Source organism: Nyctereutes procyonoides, unplaced genomic scaffold (assembly GCF_905146905.1).
Source record: "Nyctereutes procyonoides isolate TBG_1078 unplaced genomic scaffold, NYPRO_anot_genome, whole genome shotgun sequence".
NCBI lineage: Eukaryota > Metazoa > Chordata > Mammalia > Carnivora > Canidae > Nyctereutes > Nyctereutes procyonoides.
In genome coordinates this window covers 30,640,719-30,664,240 of record NW_026575046.1, presented here as the reverse complement: position 1 = coordinate 30,664,240, position 23,522 = coordinate 30,640,719, and the positions used below count along the sequence as shown (strand labels likewise).

At 44.1% G+C, this 23,522-nt stretch overlaps 1 protein-coding gene across 2 annotated transcripts in view; it reads left to right on the top strand.

The window, feature by feature from the left end:
* Positions 1-23,522, top strand: part of GLRA1 (glycine receptor alpha 1) — an 85,092-nt gene that overhangs the window by 41,795 nt on the left and 19,775 nt on the right. For both annotated transcript variants that reach the window (XM_055325598.1, XM_055325596.1), the window contains exons 4-6: positions 17,457-17,680; positions 20,383-20,465; positions 21,627-21,764. In XM_055325598.1, coding sequence (XP_055181573.1) covers positions 17,457-17,680; positions 20,383-20,465; positions 21,627-21,764 — 445 coding nt within the window. The remainder of the gene's footprint in view (positions 1-17,456; positions 17,681-20,382; positions 20,466-21,626; positions 21,765-23,522) is intronic.

The window sequence follows — 23,522 nt, the reverse complement described above, 5'->3', positions numbered from 1 at the left end:
ACACTGGAATTATTCATACTCTCTGTGTGGTGAGTGTTGATACTTGCACTCTTCTAGAATGATACATGGTTATCAGATTAGGTCAAGGACCACCCAGCTATGTAAAGAACTTGGTTATTTAAGAACAGGTGTACATTCCTGCTCTTCCAGCAGGAAGAGCACCCCAACCACCCCAACCACCTGGAACCACCCCAACCACCTGGAAGAGCATTCCAGCCCACCCCAACCTGTTTCCCTACAATGGCCACACAGAGATCTATTTCCTTGACACAGATTCCTCCTAAAAGAACGGCAGTTTGGGGCACCTGGCCTAGTCAGTTAAGCATCTGACTCTTGATTTTGGCTCAGGTCAAAGAGAGAGAGAAGAGAGAGATCGTGGAGCCTGCTTAAGATTCTCTCTCTCTCTTCTTCTCTTTACCCCCTCCCCCTTCTCTCTCTCTCTTAAAAGAATAGCAGTTTGCCTTTATTTTGTGTGGTGGTTACCACCCAGGCTCTTGGTGTCACATAGATCCAGTCTCATTCACGATATATGAGAATCCACTTTTCTTCATGTCTTTAAGCCTAAATTTCCCCATCTGTAAAATCCCAATGGTGACTAATATATTGACCTCATCGAGGTATCATGGGTGGAAATTAAGTGCAAGACAGTTTTTGTCACAGTAAATGCTTTTTGTAAGTGCTCTTAATGTTTCCCATGATAATGCTGATGATGAAGATGATGATGGTGACCCCAGAGCTATCACTAATCATCTGTGTGACCTTGAATCTCCATTTTCCCCTCTCCCATGTCTCCTGCCTACCTTTCTAGACTTCACTCCTGCTACATTTTGCTCTCTATAGAGATAGTGTAGCAATTAGGACACAGTCTTCCATGGCCAAGCAAAACATGAGGTTCAGCTCTATGACCTGGGGCAGAGTAGCCTGAGTCAGTCTCTCCTCATCTGTAGAGTGGAGTACCAGTAGCATCCACCTTGCCACATGTGGTGAGGATTCAGAGATAAAGTGTAGAAAGTGCCAAGCATGGTGCTTGACACAAAGTACACACACAGTGAATGTCAGCTATTATTATTAAATACTACTCATAATTTTCAACATATTTTATGCCCACTCTCTCATCTGATTCCTTCACTAAATACTAGGTCTTCCAACCACTCTCTACACAGTAGACACGGTAAACACTATGCCCCCCAGTTTCCAGCTAAAGAAATAGATTTGGACACATTGTATCACAGAACTAGTGAGCTACCAGGCAAGGATGAAGATCCTGTTCTCGTAACCCATAGAAGGTGTTTGCAGTGCCCCACACTGCCATAACATCAAAAGGCAATGACTCAGGAAGCCGAGAGACCACAGACCCACACAGCACGCTTAAGCAACCACCTAACTATTATCAGAAGTAGAAACCCAACCTCACATCGTGCCAGGCTCAGCACACCTCAGGGGAAAACAGAACAGATGGAACATGGGAAGAGCCCCAAGGGAAGCCTGGGGGTGGGGGGGCATGGCCCCCTGCGGTGGAGATACAGAATCCTCAGACGAAGAATGAAGAATTGGCAATGATGTGCCTCCTTGGGAGTGGTCCACAGGTGGCACAGTTTTCTCCTTATTACTTAATGTTAATTCAGAATAGGAGTTACCATTTTCAGCTTGTACATTCCATAATACCGTGACTTTTTTCCACTGGGTCCTTAGTTATCTATATGCATTTAATTTACTTTGCAGATGATTTCAGAAAGACGTAACCTAATATCTCAGAACTAGAAGAAAACCTGAAGAAATTGTCTATGGCAGTCCTTGCAGTCCTTCATTTTACAGAGAGGGAATATGACGGCTAGAGTGGGGACATCACTTGAGCAAGGCCACAAAGTACGGAGCAAGTGTGACAAAACCCCAGGTCTGACGCTTTTCCAAGTGGCCAACACTTCCCCTCCCCCTCAGCTTCTTTCTCACCCCACCAAACCCTTTGAACCACTTTCCCCATTCAAACCTCCTTTCTTGTCATGCTTGGAGAGTAAGACTGGGCTCATCTTAAAAACAAGAGCCACACCACGCCTTAAATGCTACTGCATGCCAGGCAGAGTGGGGAGCACTTCTGCATATATCATCTCATTCCAAGCTCACCACAATCTCCAGGGGGCAGGAAATGTTATCCCCATTTTATAGATAAGTAATACGAAGCTCAGAAAGGTTAAGTGACTTGTATCAAGTCACACAACTGATCAGTGGCAGAGATAGAATTTGAACTCAGATCTTATCTCACCCCAAAGCCCATCTTCTCTTGAGCCAAATATAAATATTTAATCCTGGATGTTTGGAATTTCCCAGCCTCTACTTGTTTCCTTTCATCATAAGGAAATCAGAGATGAAAGGCAACTTCACTGAATAGACTTCCAGCCCAGGACTCTGCCTCACCAACCACGCAAAGAGCTAGCTGTGCCTCCTGGGCCCGTGGTAATATGGACATAGTCCCAATGCCAGAAACTTTCCAGGCTGTGTTTGTTCTCCAAGAGCAGCAGGAGTGCATAGCAGCTCTATAAACAGCTGGAGTCCCCAGGCCTGATTGTCTGCCTCCCAGGGCCTGGCTTTATTCACCGGAGCTAACAGACCTGAGAGCACAGAGAGGCAGCCAGAAAAGCAACAGGGGTCTCTATCCATTCCCGATGAGGGGAAGGCTGAAGCTGCCAGCCCTTCATCTGACCTTACCAGATACTTCCATTGAGTCTACACAGAAAATAAAGGTAGGGTTGTAATGGGAATGGAAAAGAGAGAAGAAAGAAGGGGGTCCTGAACTAGAGCAGCCCCTGTGGCAGGCTGCAAGAGAAGGATCTGGAGCTAGAACCTAGAAGAATCCATCCAGCTTGTCTGGACACACATAAGTGTGTATTAAGTGCTTATGCAGCAGCATCTCTGTGCAGTGTTTATGCACATGTGTATACTGTGGGCTTGTATATTTGTGCAAATGTACACATAGGTATGTGTATATATACATGGTAGCTTAAAGATATTGAAACAGGTAACCTTAAAGAGAAATGTTATGGCCAAGTACAGGTATGAGCATAAGTATGTCTGCTTCTGTGGTTCTACATGTACAAGTAAGTAAGTGGGGATGCACAGATATCTGTGTGCACACATAAACGTAAGAATAAGTAAAAGTTCTTAAGAGGGAATGAAGTATATTATTTTCAGTTATGCAATTATATATGGGTATTTGTGAATAGATGAGCACATATTTAAGTATACTTCAATATTTGAATAAGCACATTTATATGTGTATATGCATGTGTGTGAATGTGTATACACACAATTACATGTGAATAAGTGATACAAAATTAAATGTGTATCAGTATGTGAGTACGAGTATGTCTATGTGATTGCCCACATATGGGGACACCCTGGCAGCTTGAATTCATGTAGAATATATATATATATATATAATATATATATATAATTATAATATATATATTTTTTATGTGTGTGTGTGTGTGTGAGAGAGAGAGAGACAGAGTGTATGTATGTGTGTGAGTATGTGTGTCTGAGTGCAGGTGGATTGACGTCCTTCGGGCGTGAATCCCAGGACATGTGCTCCAGACTCTCTTGCCAAGTCTTGGGCTAGTTTGGCATAGAGACAGGCACACTGTGTCCAGGACCCCCAGTGATTGGTGACAGCCTATCCAAATATAGTCCACAAGTTTGGCCTCATTTGTAGATATTAAGAAGCAATGGACAGAATCCTGACCCAGAAATCGAGATACTGGGAGTTGAGTTCTAGCTCTGCCATCATTTAATGCTACTGAGACTCAGTCCATCCTAGGTATCTGGCTCTAAGAGTGGTGTATAGAACACACGAGTAAGAGGTATGAAAGCCTTTCATGAATGCTACAGAAATGTAAAGGATTGTTAACTACTAAACCAATGAGCCAAGGACTCCAATACATGCAAGCCTAAGGAGATGGCTTCTTGGGTTTTTTTTTCCTTCTGTTCCCGATTTATTCATATATCCTTTCCACCTCCATTTATTAACATCCTATATGTGCTGAACATGGCAATAAGCTCCAGGAAGAGTTCTGTCTTATTCACATTAGTCTAGGCTTTCCTGCTGCAACAAATAACCCCCCAAATTTCAAAGTCTTAAAACAACAAAGATTGATTTATCACTCATCTAAAATCTGCTACAAATCCAGGGAACTCTGTAAAACTACTGTCCTCCATGTCGTGGCTGAGCATGGCATCTCCATATCAATATGTGATTTCACATTTGCCATGCAAGGCAACAAAGCATTGAAGGCTTGAGCTGCAGCTAGTCAATTCTTTCCTCCCAGAAGTGACATAGACCACTTCTGTTCATATTTCACTCTCCAAAGGATGTCTTGTGGTGCCGCCTGAAGAAAAGTATAATCCCCTCAAGTCCTCAGAAGTAAACGGAAATAGTAGGTGTCTGCTCTCTCTATTGGAGATGGTGAACAATAAAACCAAAGCTAACAACGCAGAGTGATGAGAGAGATAACAGAGGTTTGCCCAGGATACTGTGGGACGTAGCAAATAATGATGACCAATAGCAGTATTAGCCAATGCTCACTCCACATGTCTAATGTGCCAGGTGCTATGAAAATGCTGTTGTATGATTTTGAGTAATTTTTCTAAAGCGTAAATCTGATCATGGTACTCTCCAGGTTAAAACCTTCCAGCAGAGAATGATGCCATGGAATGACCCAACAGCAAGAGGGTTTTTAAAAACCCGTGTGTGTTCAACAGTGCTAAAAGAGGGTGAAAGTCGAGTAAGAAAAGACAATAGCATCCAATGGGTTTAGCAGTGTGGGCTACGGGAAGGGAACATGTATGAAATTAGAAATGTAACCTCAGGGGCATGGAGAGAGCAGAAGACAAACTGAAGCAAAGACAGTAGGAGGATAATTCTTCCAAAAAGTTCTGCTCTGAAAAAAAATAAAAAAAAAAAGTTCTGCTCTGAAGAGAAGGTGAGGTGGCAGTGTTTGTCATTTATTGACCACTTTACTGAAAACCAGGCATCTGTGGTTAGCAAATTATGGGGATTATCCATATAATCTAACAATCTCATTTTACAGATGAGGAAACTAAAATTGAGAGAGACTTAACTCACTCACACTTTTCCAGCTGATAAATGTCCTCGCCAGTTACTATCTCCAGGCTGCCTGACTTCTGGAGCCCTGCTCTTGGCCTGGTCCACCTACACAGCATGGGGCAAGAAGAAAGGTGGCAGAGCCAACAGGATGATGGGCCATGGGAGGACCTGACCTTATCCTGGTCTTCTGCACTGTGGTCTAGTTAATCAGTAGGATTGTGGGATTCTATCAGAACTTGTACCACAACAAGACCTTGGCCATTCATCCCTTTGGATATTCACAAATGAAACCTCAAGATACACAAAAACAGCTATCACAAAGGAGATTAAATGCCCCTTAGTTCAACCCTAAATGTTAACACACCGTTTGGAAAGTAGTACTTTACAGTGCAAACCTACTTCTGGGGTCAAATGACTTAATGAAGCAGATATTTTGAATCATAGAAGATAAAACTAAATCCACCTACTTTTTTCCAACTCTACTGCTGTCAGGTCTAGTTGACATCACCCCTCTCCTATTTGACTAAAACAACCTCCTAACTGGCCTCTGTGCCTTCCCTCTTCATGTCCTCCCCTCCGATAGTGGCTAGAGGAATGTTTTTAAGCCCTAAATCAGATCACAACATTCTCTTTCTTCAAACCCTGCAGCAATTTCCCTTCCTCTGGTCTGTTCCCTCTGCCCAGAGAGATTCTGTGTGAATGGTTCCTTCTCATCCTGCAAGTCTCAGCTCAGATGTCTCTTCAGAGGGCTCTTCCCTGACTCCCTATCTAAAAATGACCCCCCTTCCAGTCACTATCACATCATTTGTTCTAGTATCGTTAAAGCAATGTCTCAAATGTAAAAATTCACTTGTTAGTTGTCTTGTTTGCTTTTTTATTGGAAGGGGTTTTTTGTCTCTCTCAATCACCCAACACATTGCCTGAACCATAGGCACTCAATCAATACTGAGAAAGAATTAGCCTTGGAGGTCTGCTAGTTGAATGGCCATCTGTCAGCAGAATCTCTACCATAAACATTGTGGCCAAGTAGTTTGTTGTATACCTCCAGATGCAGGGAGCTCCCTATCTTCCAAGGCAGCCCATTTTGCCTTTGGACAACTCTGAAATCTCCACTTACCCATGGTTTTCATTCTGTTCCTAGAGAACCAATCTATTCACCTGACAGCCCTTCAAATAACTGAGATAGTCCTCTTACCCCCTGCCCACACCTGGACTCTTCAACCATCCCCCCTGGTGCCCAGTTCCTTTACCATCATGGTGCTCTCCAAGTACATCCAGGGCCATCAACTTCCATCTTGAGATGAGAAGCCAACAACTGAACCCGAGCCCCCAAGAGTACTTAGAGCAGAGCAAGGCGAGGTCACTGCCATCCCAATTCTGGGTTAGTGGGCTTCAAAGCATTGCTTCTAAAAACAGCTCTACCACCACAGTTCAGTTTTAAGCTAAATCTTACGTAGCATTTTGACAAACTGATTAAACTAAACCAAACCAAACCAGGCTATTCTGGACGAAGTGGAGCAAAGGCCAGGAATCTCATTCCCTCGGTTTTTCCCTTAATCCCTGCCTCCCAGGGAACCTTCTCAGAATACTAAAATCATTTCTACACGTGCCACCCAAAGACATTTCCTTTAGGTAGCCATGTCACAGTGTTGACTCACACTATGCTACAGAGAGCTAAACTCTGGAACATTCTTTTAAGTACACAAGTAAGAGATAAAAAGAAGCTTTTGTAATAAGTCTAATGAAAAAGAAAAGAGAGAAAGAAAACAGAAATACCCCTGCCTCCCGTGTTCCTCCAATTCCTACTGCCCTATCCTGAGTTAACCACTACAAATAAATAAGTCAGTGTATATCCTACTGCCCTCCTTGATCCCACATACCCTCATGTACACATGCACAACCATTATATAAGTAGGACTGTGCTCTTTTCCTTCACTATGTCTTGGAATTTCTCCCCATCACTGCATATGGGTCTAACTCATTCTTACCTCTTTGCATAACACCAACTTGGAATATAAGAGGTGGTTTGTTATTACCACATTCCAGATATGACAAATAATTTTAATCTGTTTCCAAACTTTATGGCTTGCCTGTAAAATCCCATGCTCCTTGGAGCACCCGGGTGACTCAGTCAGCTAGGCACCCGACTCTTGATTTAGGCTCAGGTGGTGAGACAGAGCCCCATATCATCTGGCTCCACACTGAACAGGGAGGGAGCCTGCTTGAGATTCTCTCTCTTCCTCTGCCCCTCCCCTTGTTCATGTGTTCTTTCTCTTTCTCTCTCTCTCAAATAAATAAGTCTTTTAAAAAATGCCATGTTTGGAACAGGCCATCATTTTGTGGTATTTAACCACTCTTTTCCTGATGGACCTTTTACATTTATGCAGCTTTTCACTATTACAAACAATGCCACAAAGAATATTCTTGTACCTAACTCTGCGCGTTTCCTCAGGATATGTTCCAGCAGAGGAATGAATAGATCAAAAGACATGAAACTTTTTTGTGATTTTGACAGACGTATTACCCAGCTCACTTCCAAAGAAGCTTCTAATTCACTGTCCCCACAACAGTGTTTGTCTCTCTTTATCCTTGCCAACCCAAGATATTATCAAGCCTTTTCATTTTACCAAATGGGATTTTTAAAATGGTACTTCATTATCATTTTTAATTTTCACTCCAGACTCCTAGTGAATTTGAGTATCTTTGCATATTGTTTTGCATACTGAGCATTATCAATAATATTATAGGTTTCTCTTTTTACGTGTACCTCCTTTATGTAGTTGGTTTCATCTTTTGTAAAGTATTTGGTGGTGGTTTACCTCTATTTTTCTCTAATTTGATAGTAATCTTTCCATCATTATCCTTAAGTGATCAGTATTTCTCCACCAATATGAAATGCTATCTTTCTCATAAACTAAATCTCCATATATACCTAGGTCTGTTTCCAGTCCCCATGTGTTCTGCTGCTCGTTTGTCTGTTTCTGCACCAATACCACACTATTCTAATTACTATGGTTTAACATTATATTTCTATATCTGGTAGAGACAGTTCTCTGCTGTTTTTCTTTCCTAAGATTTTCCTGATGTTTCTAGTCCATTGTCCTTCCATATGAACCTTAGAATCAGCTTGTTGAGGCTGATAAAAATCACCTCAGGTTTTTATTGGGATTGCATTGAGTTTATAGATTAATTTGGGAGGAACTGACATCTTTACAATATTATATAAACACAATATGTCTCTCCAGTTATCTAGGTATTCCTTTATGCTCTTCGGTAAAGTTTTAGAGTTGTTGGGTTCATTTTTTTTTTAAATATCTAGGAGTCACATATTTCTTGTTGGGTTTATTCATGGATACTTTGTGAGGTTGATTGCTATTTTGAATGAGATTCTTTTTGTTGTTGTTGCTTTTTTCCATTACACTTCAGTCTCTTTACACAGCTCATGCTAGGTCATTTTTTTATACTCTTGGGTTTGGGGATCCAAGAGAAAGTCTATTAAATGTCATCCAATTAGATACGGCTCAACACTCTACAAAGCCTCGGTAAACTGAATACTAAAAGAAGGCCAAGGAGAGAAGGCTCAGAAATGCCATTAGAGTCTGTTAGAGACAGAAAATGGGGCTGTAGGCAGCCTTGATATCATCTGCTGGATGCCTCTCTCCCCAGTACACCACCGAGGGGGGCATAACAATCGGGAATTCGTGACAGCTCAGAGTTGGCCCTCAATCAGATCAGATTCAGGAAGGCTGACTCATGACACTCAACCCCACAAAATACTCTAGTGGGTAAATAAGACTGCCACGTTATTTAATTTACAATGCGGCTTTCTATTCAAGTAATAGGAATGCTCATGTCCTCTGTGAAAGCACTCCCTTGCCACTCTCCGAATACCAGGGAAGCCAATCAGGAGTCACATTTGACATATCTGGAACTAAAGGCAAAGAAGATAGTCTTGAGGGAAATTTCATCTAGGCCAGAAAGAGGTCTAAGAAAGCATCCTTGCCTCACCACTCAGAAACCCTCTTTGCAGGAATGAAAACGTTGGTATTCCCCCAACCAGATGATGCTAGATTACCAATTGCCAAATTCCTGCTCCTCAAACACCCTTTTCTCATACTACTGAACGAATGTCTCCCATATGTTTATAAACAGTTCCCTAAATGAGACACAGTACAGTAAATTAGGGTTTCAGTTATTAAATTACAAGCATAGGCCTGTTCTAAATCATCAGGATTACACGTAAGACACTGTGATTGATGCTGGGCCTTGCCAAACTCCTCTACTGCACATTCTTCCCTGTTATTAGTTTAACTTACACAGAGCAACTCTTTTTCCATATCTCTAAATGTGTTAGTGGCATATCTCACTACTCCTCCCTGCACTGCCAACACTGTCTTCTTTCCTCTTTCCAGGCTAACTTCCCCCCACCCCAGTTTGCACCCTTTGGCAACCAGTTATGAAGCCACCTCACTGGTTAATATCTCAATCCAAAGTTCTCCAACTGCTACTGATTATAAGGGCATGCATGAACCAACCTGTCACATAGGCTCAGTGGGGTCCCAATACACTATGTCTGCTGTATTTTTCATCTACCCATGTAGGAACTTGTTTTTTTAAAAAAAGGAACTAGAGAGGCAGCATTAAGTGTCAAAAGAATGTGAAATTGGGAGTGAGACAGCCCTGGATTCATATTCCTGCTCTAGCACCTACTAGCTATGAGAACTTGAGCAAGACACTTAACCTCTATTTGACCTCTCTGGATTTTAGTTTCCTCCCCTATAAAATGAGGATAATAATACCCAACTTGCTAGGTTGATGAAAGGTTTAGAGATACAATGCATATAAAGTTCTAGCAAATGCAAGACTCCCAATAAAAGTAGCTGCTATTAGCATTTTTATGTAATTATTAAACTCACGCTGTGTTTTAGTGATCCCCTAAAGACAAACAAAGATGCTCAGCTCCACTGGTCCAAACCATCTACAGTTCTTCACAACAAATGTATCTCTGACTGCATGAAATCTAAACGAGAATGCACTAGGCAGGAATGGTGACTTGGGAGAGGTTTGAGCCACAGAGCAGATCCCTGGAACCAAGGATTTAACAGATCAGGATCTGGGGCGTCCACCAGCACTGAACTTGAGTGTAGAGCAGACAATGGGTCAAACTGGAAATGAGGCAGGAGCTCTAGCAGACTTCTGGAAACTGGGGCAGAAGTTTTTTTTTTTTTTTTTTTTTTTTTTTTTGCCTTTTAATACTTCCTGATAATTGTGGATATCTACAAATCCACAGCTACATACCTGCAGCCAGCGACAGTATCCAATGGCATCTTTTTTAAATTTCTTTTTATTGGAGTTCGATTTGCCAACATATAGCATATCACCCAGTTTTCATCCCGTCAAGTGCCCGCCTCAGGCCCCATCACCCAGTCACCCCATCCCCCCGCCCACCTCCCTTTCCACCACCCCTTGTTCGTGTCCCAGAGTTAGGAGTCTCTCACGTTCTGTCACCCTCTCTGATATTTCCCACTCATTTTCTCTCCTTTCCCATTTATTCCCTTTCACTATTTTTTATATTCCCCAAATGAATGAGACCATATAATGTTTGTCCTTCTCTGATTGACTTATTTCACTAAGCATAATACCCTCCAGTTCCATCCACATCGAAGCAATGATGGGTATTTGCCATTTCTAATGGCTGAGTAATATTTCCAATGGCATTGAGGTGTCATGAAACTGTCACTTGGAGCAATTCTAGGAGATCCTGGGCAGTGCAGTCTAGGAGTTAAGTGTTTAGGCTCTGGCATGAACAACTTGGGTCCAAATGTCAGCTTTGGCCTTTACTAGCTGTGTGATGTCAGAAACAGTACTTTAACCTCTGTGTGCCTTGATTTATCTAACTATAAAATGGGAATGATAATAGAACCTACATCACAGGATTATTATGAAGATAAAATAACACACATCATGCTCTTGGAATCATTCCTTCCATGTGGTAAAGTCTCAATCTTACAAATTAGTATTATTTGCACCATTGTTATCAGTTCTGGATCTACCAGTAACTAGTGGTGAGAACTCAGGATTTTAGGGCCTTAGCTTCTACATTTGCCCAATGGGGAAAAGAACCTTCTCTTTATGCCAAATGTCATAGAACACAATTAATGTAAAGGTGCTTTGAAAAGTAAAAAGCAGCAACTAAATATGACACATTATTAATTTTAAAAAGCCAATGCAGTATACTACCTAAAAGCAGACTTTGGGGGCACCTGGATGGCTCAGTGGTTGAGCGTCTGCCTTCGGCTCAGGGCATGATCCAGGGGTCCTGGGATCAAGTCCCACATCAGGCTCCCCACAGGGAGCCTGCTTCCCTCTGCCTATGTCTCTGCCTCTCTCTCTGTGTCTCTCATGAATAAATAAATAAAATCGTAAAAAAAAAAAGTGGGGTAGGATTGGATGTCTGTATGCAAGTCACACCTAAGTCACTGACTTGCTGTGTGGCCCAAGGAAGGTCCCTCTCCCTCTCTGGGCCATGTGTAAAATGATGAAGTTGAGACGGAATTCTCCAAAGGTTCTTTCTAACTGTAATATTTGATGATGGTGGTAACAGAAGTCTGATTCTCTCACTTATGCCACTCTCCATTACTGCTGTCTTAGTTTAGCTGGCCCTAATTAGGCTGCCACAAGAGCTTCAAAATGGATCTCCCTATACCTGTTTTCTCTCATTTCTAAGATTTCTGGCCATTGCTGGCACACTGACCTTCCTGAAGTCAAATGGAGATATTGCTCCACTGCTTAAGACCCCAGAGGTGCCCAGTTGACTACACAATAAAATCCAAACCCCTTGGTTTGGCAGTGAATGATATCCAGAGTCTCAAATCAATCCATTTTACAGCCTTAGCACAGCAGAGTAGCTGAGAGCATGAATTTGTATAATCAGACAATCCAGATTCGAATTCTGACTCTACTACTGACTACTGTGTAAGTCTGAACAATTTACTCATCCTCTCTGAGTCTTCGTCCATAGCTTAGGTTGAAAATACCTATGTAATAGGATTGTTTTAAAGATAAAATGAGGGATGCCTGGGTGGCTCAGCAGTTGAGGGTCTGTCTTTGGCTCAGGGCATGATCGGGGGGGTCTGGGATGGAGTCCCACATCGGGCTCCCTGCATGGAGCCTGCCTCTCCCTGTGCCTATGTCTCTGCCTCTCTCTCTCTCTCTCGAATAAATAAATAAAATCTTTAAAAAAAATAAGATGAAATGATGGCATGTTTAGCGTAATGCCTGGCACATAGTAGGTCCTCAATAAGGGGGACCTTTTATTACTTATATGGCTAGTGGTTGAGCTAAGTTGAACGGCCTGAATGTCCCTACCTCCACACCTTTGCTTGTGCTGTACCTTCTACACAAGATTCCTTTTGACCTGACTATATCCATCCTAATCTAAATACTCTGAGGCCACACCACAGTCTTCAAGTCCCTCCTGCTCTAAGCCTGATACTTCAAACCTGGATGTCCCCCTCACATATCACTGGCCTCCTTTCCAGCTGAAATGAGATATAGTTCCCATCTCAGAGCAGAGATGTTAACTTCAGTAGGATGGAGCAAACTGAAAGGGGCTATTTCCAATGTCACCTTCTCTCTGATAGCTTTTCCAGAATAATCCAACCTAGCTAGAAGCTATCTCAATGGCTTTGAAAGCAATATCTAATAGCAATTTTTTAGAACCTCTTTGACCTCTATCACTGTCAGTTTTATGTGGTAGATATTTGTGTCCATCTCTTAACCTCACCTGCTAGATAATTTGAACTGTCTGAGGGTAGAACCAAGACCTTATGCCTCCATCTTTACCATTCTAGGCCTAATAAATGTTTATAGAATAGAAATGGATTGAGCAAAGAGACACCCCTTTGACAGCCAGAATGCTGAGACCTAGGAAGGTATAAGAATCTAGTTCTTTGTCCAGGGCTTGGGTGATGTTTCTTGGCTCTGATTGTAATGGGCAACATCCTGCCCACCACATCCCCTTCTCACCACCACACTTATGCAGGCTCTTTCCTGCTAAACCACTCATGCTTCCTATTTTGCCAGAGTACTGAGTTTAGAGGAATTTACTGGGAAAGATTAGAATCTGAATTTGACGCAATAGGGGTGGCAGTGCGGGGTGGGGGGGCAGATCCCACGGCAGGTGGCACACAGGAAGCCGCTAATAAATATTTATTGAATGACAAAATGAGTGAATGAAGGGACTATTGCTCTACCTTGGTCTTATAAGCAAGGTAGTTGCCCTGTTACCAGAAAAGAGACCATCAGGGACTCTCACAGAGAGGATAGGTGAGTTGATGCTAAAGACTATTGAGCTAGAGCTCTGGAAATCCCTCCCACCTCAGATTTAGATGGGCCACTGTTGAGAGCTTGAGACCTGGAAGCCAACTACTGGAGGGGGAACCTGAGGTTCTAGGGCGGAGAACACAAATGTTGCTCCTCTGACCCCTGAACTTGAACAGAGACCCCCAGCATGTCGAACACTGACCAGTGTGATTGCAGGGCTAAGTAAGCAAAACTGCATTTAGTTTTCAGCCTATTATGCCAATTACATTGATCGCCTCTGAACTGCATATCCCACTGCTGTTTCCCAACTAGGGAGGAGAAAAATCGATGTAACAGCTTGTTTGGGCAGCAGCTGCTAAGGGGAGGAGCGGGGGCTGCCAGGAGAAGGAGTTAAGCTGCCTGAGGACACCAGATACATTCTCCAGGTCTCCTGCTCTCACTTTTCATTAGTCATTTCATAATGAGACCCTATCACGTTTATTTCGTTTTTCTTCTTTTAAGGGATGTACCTTTATCTTTTGTACATGTACATGTAAATGTACACGCATTTACTTTTGTAATTAGAAAAAAATCAATATTTTTAAAATATCAGTCACAAAATGCAAATGTAACAAAGCCCTCCCCTAGTTGAAATTCCTCAAAGACTCCACACGACTCTCAGGATGAAGTCCAAATTCCTCAGGACAGTTGGCGAGGCCCTGCAAGCATCCTCCCCTCACTCATGTACATGTTTTTCTTTCCATGCCCTTCCTCTGCCTCTAGGCCTTCCAATATAGGGGCTCCTACTGCTTTTCCTCTTGGGCTCAACCATATTTGGTCTCACTAAATATCACTTCTTCTGGAGCCTTCCCTGACCACCAGGCCCCTGTCTAGCTGGAGAACCTGTCTTCTGCATCTCCCTGGCACCCTGTACTTAATCCATAGGGAAGCCCTGAGCTCCGTGTGGTGTAAATATTACACTCAGGTTCCGTGGCTGCAAGAATATGTGTTTCTTGTTCATGGCAGATTCTCCAGGGCCTAGAACCATGCCTAGCACTCAGTAGATGCTCAGTTAAATGTTGCTGGAAAAAATTAAATAACAATTAGCTATTTGATTTGGGAGGGTCCTTAAAGACCATCTGTGCTAACTCCTTTGAACACTGAGGCTTAGAAAAGCAAATTCAGATTCCAAATTTTAGTCCTTTCCTGAATTGCTGTGTGACCTTAGAAAATGCTTTCCCTCTCCAGGCCTCAGTCTCTCCAGTCTAAAATGAGGAAAGCTCCTCCTGCTCTTTTTCTGGCTTTGCCTCCTCCTCTTTCTAGGTATTGGGTAGGTCAGGTTCATCCTCTCAAACTGTTGCCAATCAAGTCGAGAAGATAAGACACATGCAGTGCTAAATGACATGTTTCCAGTGATTCCATTTTGCTAGGAGATCAGAAAAGGAAAAGACCGTGGACACCTAGGGGCATCAAGGCTACTGCAGGAGACTGTGCCTCAGCTAAGCAGGCAAAATTCACAGAGGCAGTGAGGAATAAAGAGGAGCATCCCTGGCACAGAACTGGCCATGTGCACCAGTGGGACAGAACAGCGGGTTGGGCTGACTGACGTGCCTTCAGAACCCAACTCGGCCACTTACTAGCTCTGGGCCTTGGACAAGTCTCACAACCTTTCCAAACCTCAGTCTCCTTCCGCTCACTATGGGAACTTGAATGTCTAGTTTCGGAGGGGTGGTTTTGCAAGGAATAAGTATATGTGACAGTATCTAGAACAGCGCCTGGTGCCCAACAGACTGTTTTAATAAATGCCACTTTCTTTTCTTCCTTCCAGCCACATCAACAGGATTGTCATGTCACTGGCAAGAACATCAAAAGTGCAGCTGGGGTTTGCAGACTGAAGGCTTTTCCTGCCCAACCACTCATAGCCTGTGTTCCTCTGACATGACTTGCCCAGTGCCCCATCACACAAACGCAAACATATGGAAACAAACACACACGCACACACACTTCATGTAATATCCAAGAGAGAAAGGCTATTTCTAATTCCCTGATAAGAGGGGGCCAGATTGGGAGCTGTCCGTTACTGTGAGCAGGATAAACAAAATATCAACATCCAGCTCTGGCCTAGAGTTCTCTCTCCACCACGGGACTTATAAGACATGAGATTATGAGACCAAATGTCATTTTCTATGGGGCTGGAGGGAGAGTCTTCAATTAAATTATAGAACAATCCTATAAAATACTTTGGAACATTTTATGAGGCTATTGATATTTCTGGAGGCAAGTAGAATGAGGCATGTACCATGGGGGCAACTGGCAGGGGTAAGGGTGAGGGTGAGAGTGGTGAGGAAGGTCATTTGTTCTAGTCCATCCCTGCTGATGACAGATCAAGAGTGATTAGGAAAAGAAAATGTAGCATGATCTCATTTATCCAGCACTTTCGGGGAAAACGGCACCAGGTGCTCCTGTGTGGAGATGATTCCTGGAAGGACAGCATTCAGAGTTGGACTTGAACTGAGGTTATTAATCTTTTGGGGAGCTATAGACCCTTTTGAGAATCTAATATAGACAGCCATGCACTTCTTCCTAGGAAAACACAAACACCCAATTCTACTTGCACTATAGTGATACTATGGATCCCAGATTTACAATGCCTCCCTAACAAAATTGAAAACATGTCTTCATGAAAATATTTAACTTCATGACCTACTTTCATGGCATGGAGACCTCCCCAAACCACTAACTGCTTCTCAGGCTGTGCATGGGAGCTGAATGGACTCTATCAACAACTCTAGGACCAGTTGAACAAATCCTCAGCTAGGGAGTCAGGACTCGCGCTCCAGAATCAGCTCTGACCTGCCTCTTCTGAGTGAAACTGGATCAGTCTTAACTCTCTGGACTTCAGTTTCTCCATTCAGAAAAGAAACAAAGGTGGAGGGTGGGAGAGGGAGTTTTGACTAGGATGGCAATTACTAACATACGTTCCATAAAAGGCAAGCATCATGCACAAAATGCAAGAGCTGTATGCCCAAAATAAATCCAGGAAATGTATATTCTGTTCCCCTCTTGGAGATACATAGAAATAATTAGCTTTTTCAGGTCTCTGAGAAGCCCTACAATAAAAAATCAGTTGCATTTGGTTTAGTCCAACATTTCCCTAATTGGTTTGATCATGACCTTTTTTTTTTTTTTCCAGCAGACTACATAACAGTCCCATCAAAGAAGCATTAGGCTTAGCACTGAGTTTAGAACCCAGTAAGATACTACTCCACAGCACCTATTAATCCTCCCCAGGGGCACCTGTCTGGCTCAGTTGGGAGAACATGCGATTCTTGATCTCCAGGTCATGAGTTCAGCCCCACATTGGGTTTTAGAGCTTACATCAGAAAAAGAAAATTAAAAAGAAAATCCTCCCCAAACACATAAATCAACACCTATGATAGAAGGTTGCAGAAGGCTGGTATTGAAACAAAGTGGTGTGAACCCTATGGCCAGCAGGAGCACCACAGAATTCACCCATCCTTCCTTCAGTGCTTGGGAATTAGTTGTTCTCTTCAGACAGAACAGTTTGAATGATCGGGCATCAGCTTTTTGCCTCTCCTTTTGCTCCTTCAGTCCATCTAGCAGAGCGACCCTCAAACTTCACTGTGCATGGGAATTACTGCCCTGATGACCTCGATAATAAAAGAGGGATTGACTTCAACTTTATCTGTAACGTACTCTTTCTCTTTTCAAAAAAATGAAACAAACATGACAAAATGTCAACAGGATGACAATAGATGTTTATTACATCAGTTGGAACTTTAAGATTTTTCACAAGAATAACATTGAAATAATCTCAATTCAGAACTTAATATATTTAATAGGGCATTTAGAGAATTTTCAGGGATGACTCCCCTGACTTTTTCCTGATGCATGAACTTCATAAGTTGCAACCTCACTCATAATTCTCCAGAAGGGATTTCGCGGAGCACTGAATGAAAGCACCTGGGCCCTCCAAGAGTTGACATCCCAGGGTCTAACCCCCTGACTCTAACTCCTTATTTCCTGGCTATAGGACTATAGGGTTAACATCTTCCTGCGGCAGCAGTGGAATGACCCCCGGCTGGCCTACAATGAATACCCAGATGACTCTCTGGACCTGGACCCATCCATGTTGGATTCCATCTGGAAACCTGACCTGTTCTTCGCCAATGAGAAGGGGGCCCACTTCCATGAGATCACCACAGACAACAAACTGCTGAGGATCTCCCGGAACGGAAATGTCCTCTACAGCATCAGGTGAATTCCTCACAGGTTCACCCCTGCCGTCAGCCTCAGAACACACCTTGTCCCATTGCCTCCTGGGAGGAGACATTAACAAGTGGGCCAACCATGCCATAAACAGGCCCTGGCAATCCCACACCCCTGCACAATATGCAGAGCCAGCTATTAAATTACACTCAGGAGTAAGAATAACAGACCATGCAAAGTACTAGGAGTCAATGGTTCCTTATAACCAGGGGAACCAAGGAAGCACCTTAGAGAGAGGCGTTAAGGTTAGGCCCCTAAGCTTACCCAGCATTTTGATAAAACAAGAAGGGAAAAGAGCATTCAAAGACACTGCTCAGCAGCAGGGGTGTTCAGTGACTCAAAATGGTAAGTATGTTCTAGAGAGCTGCTGTTCAACACTATGCCTAGAATTAACAATACTATATTATACACAAATATATATAGCCTTTTGTTAAAAGGCTAGATCTCATGTTAAATGTTCTTACCACAATTAAAAAAAAAAAAAAAGGCAGGAGCAAAGGCACAAAGCCTGAAAAGTCATAGCAACTTCAACAAAAATGGGCCTTCCAAGCGGATGGTGCTACTCACAGGTATAAGCCAGGGCTGCTCCCTCCCTTCTATAAACCCTTTCTATCCTCCATGCCTTGCACTGACTCTAGGAAGTTGGACCCCCTTCCCAGCTGGGAAATACCCTGCAGATACTGGTTAGGGGCAAACTTTCAGAGTCTCCTGCCAAATCTCCCCATGTAATTCCCAATTTCCTCCCCCAAGTCATGGAGAAAATGACCAATATCCTTGTTACATTCTTACACATGTGTATTCACGGAGAATTTACTGACTAGGCTGAGTATTTTACATACGTTATTTGTAATCCTTCTAACAATCCCATGAAGTAGTTTCTATTACACCCATTTTTGCAGATTAGAGAAGTGAAAATCTACAAGTTTAAGTAACTTGCCAAAGTTGCTACAGGAACCTAGTGGCACAGCCCAGATTGTAATCTGTGTGCACCTGATGCCCACTCAGAGCTTGGCAGAACAGTCCAGGGCATTCAGTAGGCACTCATTTGTTGAATGAATGAATATGTTTTTATTTTAAAGAGCTTACAAGGTACACTGGCCCTAAATGACTCCTCCTCACCCTCCAGTTCTTTTGGGGAAATAAATCTTCCTGTTTCCATTAGGAGATGAGCTTTAAATGTCCAGGCCCATCAGAGAGGCTGCAACCGTCCTAACCTTCAGATGTGACTGGGCCCGGGGTGTCTTCTGAGAATAATCCAGGTGGGAGAGGGGACTTAAGAACCTTAGCAGGGAAAGGAAGCACCAAGCAGGGGATGAGTGGGAAGAGCCAGAGGCTGATGCAGCCTTCCTCACCCTGGAGCCCATCCTGCCAGGGTACATCCAGATGGAAGGGTGATGGGCTCAGGATGGCCGCCAGTGCCCTGACTGGCTGGGGTTACCCTGCTTGGATTTTGCTGCTGCCAGGCTAGTTTCATATCTCCACAGAGCTAAGCCCCATGCAGCATGACAGAAGGACAAATCAGCAGAAAGTGATGTTCCCAAGGTCATTCAACTTCGGGAAATTAACCTAGTGTGACAGCTGCCCCACTTTGGAGCTTTTATCTTCAGAAATTCAACTGTGTTCACTTTCTCTTCACCATCTCCCTCCCGCTTCCTTCTCTTTTCCCCCTCTTGCTTCTACCTTGTGCTTAAACGGGGCCCAAAACCAGAGCAGTGGGTGTGCACATGAGGAAGGAAGCTGCAGCTAACGTGCCAGCAGCCAAGTGTCGCTAGACCACCACCAATGAGGTGCTTTCAGGATAGTGTTGGAAAGCAAACACATGAGCTCAGAATCCAAAGGCCAAGAGGTATAGTTTTGAATCCTGCCTTTAAGCCATCACTTGCTATGTGACCTTGCAGGAGTCCTAACCAATCTTTCTCTGTACCTCAGTTTTCTCACCTGTCAAATGAGGGAGTTGGCCTGATGATCTAAGCTCTGAGAGTCTTTCTTCTCTATTCTCTGCAGCAAGTGCTCAGATGTGGGCACAGCCTTTCAAGCTGAGGCCTTGCATCCCAGCCTGAGCTGTGGACTTTGCTTCTGTGAGGGGGACTCCCTCTAGTTCTAAGGCTCAGCCTCAGCATGGTTGAACAACCCAAAATAGCTCTCCCAGAAGCCAGGGGCACCCACCACTTCCCAACTGACCCTGGCATGGGTCCACAGATGTGAGCCAGCTCTATTTGGATACCCAGAAGGCAAGGGCCTCTTTAAAATAACTTTTGCTGAGTCCAGTGTATGCAGGGAGGCAGTAAAGAACAACTTGAAGCACCTGCTGCAGAGGTACTGGATGCCTGAGCCCTAGGGCTGCTCAACTTGAAATTCAAACTCTGCAGAAGAGTAGGGATCAAGGTCAACCCCTGGCCTCCAGGCCTTCAGGCCACTTGCTGAAGGCAGATGTCTAGAAGCCAGACAGACTCCACAAGAAACCAGAAGTTCCACTGACAGTGTGTGACTTTAGGCAACATAAAGTATCTCTCTGAACCTCCATTTCCATATCTGGAAGGTAGAAATATACATATGTTATTTCCATAAATACTAGTTCCCTGACCTCCTTGACCTCTCCAAGATAAGGGATTTTCTGGTAATAACTAAAATGGAGGCACAACTTCCCAGGTCTGTGGCTCTAGCATCAATCAACTCCCTTCTCTTCCCAGAATCACCCTAACACTGGCCTGCCCCATGGACTTGAAGAATTTCCCCATGGACGTCCAGACGTGTATCATGCAACTGGAAAGCTGTGAGTCCCTTGCATGAGGGCTTTAGAAAGAACCAGGCTCCCTTTTACCCATGGGACCTACAGAAATTCCCATACAGCTGCTTCTAACTGCTAGACCCCAAGAGATTACTGTACTAGCCCAAAATACCAAATGAGGGGCTTTGTTTTGGAAAATGCATTAGAAACGCAACCCCCTTTATACTGTCTCGCTGAGGCTTAGCTTTGGAGTCAGCACTATTCTCCCAAGAGGCACTGTTCCATGTCCCTCGTGAATATGCTCTCCAGGAACAGAGGAGAAAGAGCTTGAATAAGTCATGGTCCTTGAACTCACAGGGGTGCTCCCTGCGGCTGGTGAGATAGACAGCTAGCTGCACAAATAACTCTAACATGGGGCAGCAAGTGGTAAGTGTGTTGTTGGAAGTACAAATGTTGTGGCCTCATGGCAGAGAGTGCTTTCTTCTGACTAGGAAAGGGAGGGGGTACTGAAGGGAGTTTTATGTAGGAGGTAGCTGACTTCATTGACTACAAACAGAAACCAATCTAATTTAAAAGGTGGAATTAGATGGAAGGACTTAGGGGTTCCTCATGGACTTGGAAGAGAAGCTGAAAGTACAGGCACCACAGCAGAGAATGTAGGCAGTGGGAACTAATGGAGCAGTCCCTTGGAGTCCCACCTCAGAGACACAACTCTGAATCTTTTGTCACTTGACTCAAGATTCAAAGTCCTGGGACAGACCATCTGACTGGTCTAGTTGAGTCATTATCTAACACCTTATCTAACACCTTGGCCCCCAGCTAATAGACCCACAACAGCATTCTATAGAGCCATTCCCCAGAGGAAAAGCTGCTGTGAGTAGAGGAGGGAACTTGCAAGGTCAAATAGCAGATGTAGTAAACTATGACCGTGGGGGTAAGGATGGAAGCAAAAGGACAAGCTAATGTAAGGTGGTGGGAGAGATAAGAAGGGAGGTAGAAGGGCAGGGGGTTAGATATAAACAATCAAACCAGTTTTAACCTCCTTGGAAGGGGAAGGGTGGAAGAGGAGGTTGGTAAGACAACAAGGTCTCATGAGTGCCATCTAGTGCCTGATGCCTCTCAGCCTCCAACCCAAACCAACTCTGACATGCTTCAAATAAGTGCTTCTGGGTGGTGACTGCTCTTTCTTCTGATCCCCCATCCCAGTTGGCTATACCATGAATGACCTGATCTTCGAGTGGCAGGAGCAGGGAGCTGTGCAGGTGGCAGATGGACTAACTCTACCCCAGTTTATCTTGAAAGAGGAGAAAGATTTGAGATACTGCACGAAGCATTACAACACAGGTAGGTGCAAGGGTATCCTCCTCAGGTCCCACCCCCAAACCAGGGTCAGAGGTAATTCCAAATATTCATTCAACCTTTGATTCAACAGATCTTCTCAGGTGCCTATGATGGACATGGTTATGTGTTTATTACCTAGTGGTTAAGAGAATAGTCTTTGAAACCAAGAAAATGGCTCTGACACTTTCTTCCTGGATGTCCTGGGGCAAGTAAGTAAAGCTTAGGCCACACCTCACTGAATGGGAAGCTAGGAGAGACTGTCTTCATTCCAGGTAGCAGCATGCCCAGTTCCAAATGAATCCTATTCCTAAGGCAGAAGGGAGGAGCTGATATTAGGGCATCTGACAGTGTCTGTCACAGAGGAACTGGCATTTCTGACAGGGCACAGGAACACAGAATGCTCTCATCAGACAGCAGGAGGGAGCTGAGAGGTGCCACTAGGGTTGTAAACAGTGCAATTGGAAAGGGTCCCCTAGACTGTGAACTGCAAGAGGGTGTAGAAACCATGACTGTTTTGCTCAGCTGTCTTCCAGGCACAGCACAGCTTCTGGTGGAAGATCAGACCAAGACTGGCCTTTCCTGCCCTACCCTGGTCTGGAAAGGAGCTCACAGAGACACAGTGGAAGAAAGATAGGCAGTTAGGATGCCAGCTGGAGTATTGGGTAGGACGCTGCTCTCCTAGCCCAACTGCAAAGGGTGGTTGCATAAAAATGGCTGTTGACAGAAGCCAGGGAGGGGAGGAGGTGAATGAAGCAGGGGAGTTGAGAGAAATCACACTGTGCCCTGGTACAAGGAGAAGGCCCAGACCAAGGGCAGGCAGCCTGGTCTCTGGTCTCTTGAGGACAGCTGCCCCTTCCTGGGTAACCTCCAAGATGTCTCAGAACCTCCAGAGATACTCTCCTGATCACTGGGCATGCTGAGATACAGAGAAGTAACGATATGCCCATTAGCAGCCATGAGAGCAGGGACTTCCCACGAATCACATAATCACACTGACTCGCATACCATAGCTTGAAACACCATTCTCTCATTCATTATCTCATTGGCTCTTCACTATTTCCACTTAAGCGAGGGCTGAGTTCTGTGCTAAGCCCTGTGGATACAAGGGCAGAGGCTGATGAGGCCCTGCCCACATGCAGCAGACAGTCCAGGGAGCTCTAGGAAATTCCCTAGTAACTGCACTGCAGTGGGCTGGAGATGAGAACCAGCCCCCCTCCATGGGACAGCCCTGCCCCAGTTTCAGGCAAGCACAGATGGGGAGAAGACCAGCTGCCTGCAGTCCAGTGCAGAAGAGAGAGAGAGACACACCAACGTGACTATGCCCTCACTGTATTATGCCCTAAAAGCCAGATAACTGCATGAACAGAACTGAACTGAAGGAACTTGCAAGGAAGAGTCATTCTGCCTGGGTAGACTTCACATTCTGCACCGCAGAGGAGCAGGAGGGTTGCTCTGGCTGGTTGTGGGGAGGAGTCCCCGGTTTATCCCAGACAGAGGGATTAGCAGGAGCCAAAGCTCAGAAAGGCCAAAGTGTAGGACATGTTCAAGGCAAAGGATACAGTGGAAGGCATCATGATTTGGGTGAAGGAAGAAGGGAAAAGGGATGGAAAACCAGGCCACAGCATGACTACGAACAGCAGACTGAAAAGTTTGAACTTTTTCTTGTAAATAATGGGGATTTTATGGTTTGAGAAAAGAAGGAAGGAAAGAAAGGTTTTCATAAGAGGAAGTAACAAGATCAAGCCACGTTTGGGGAAAATA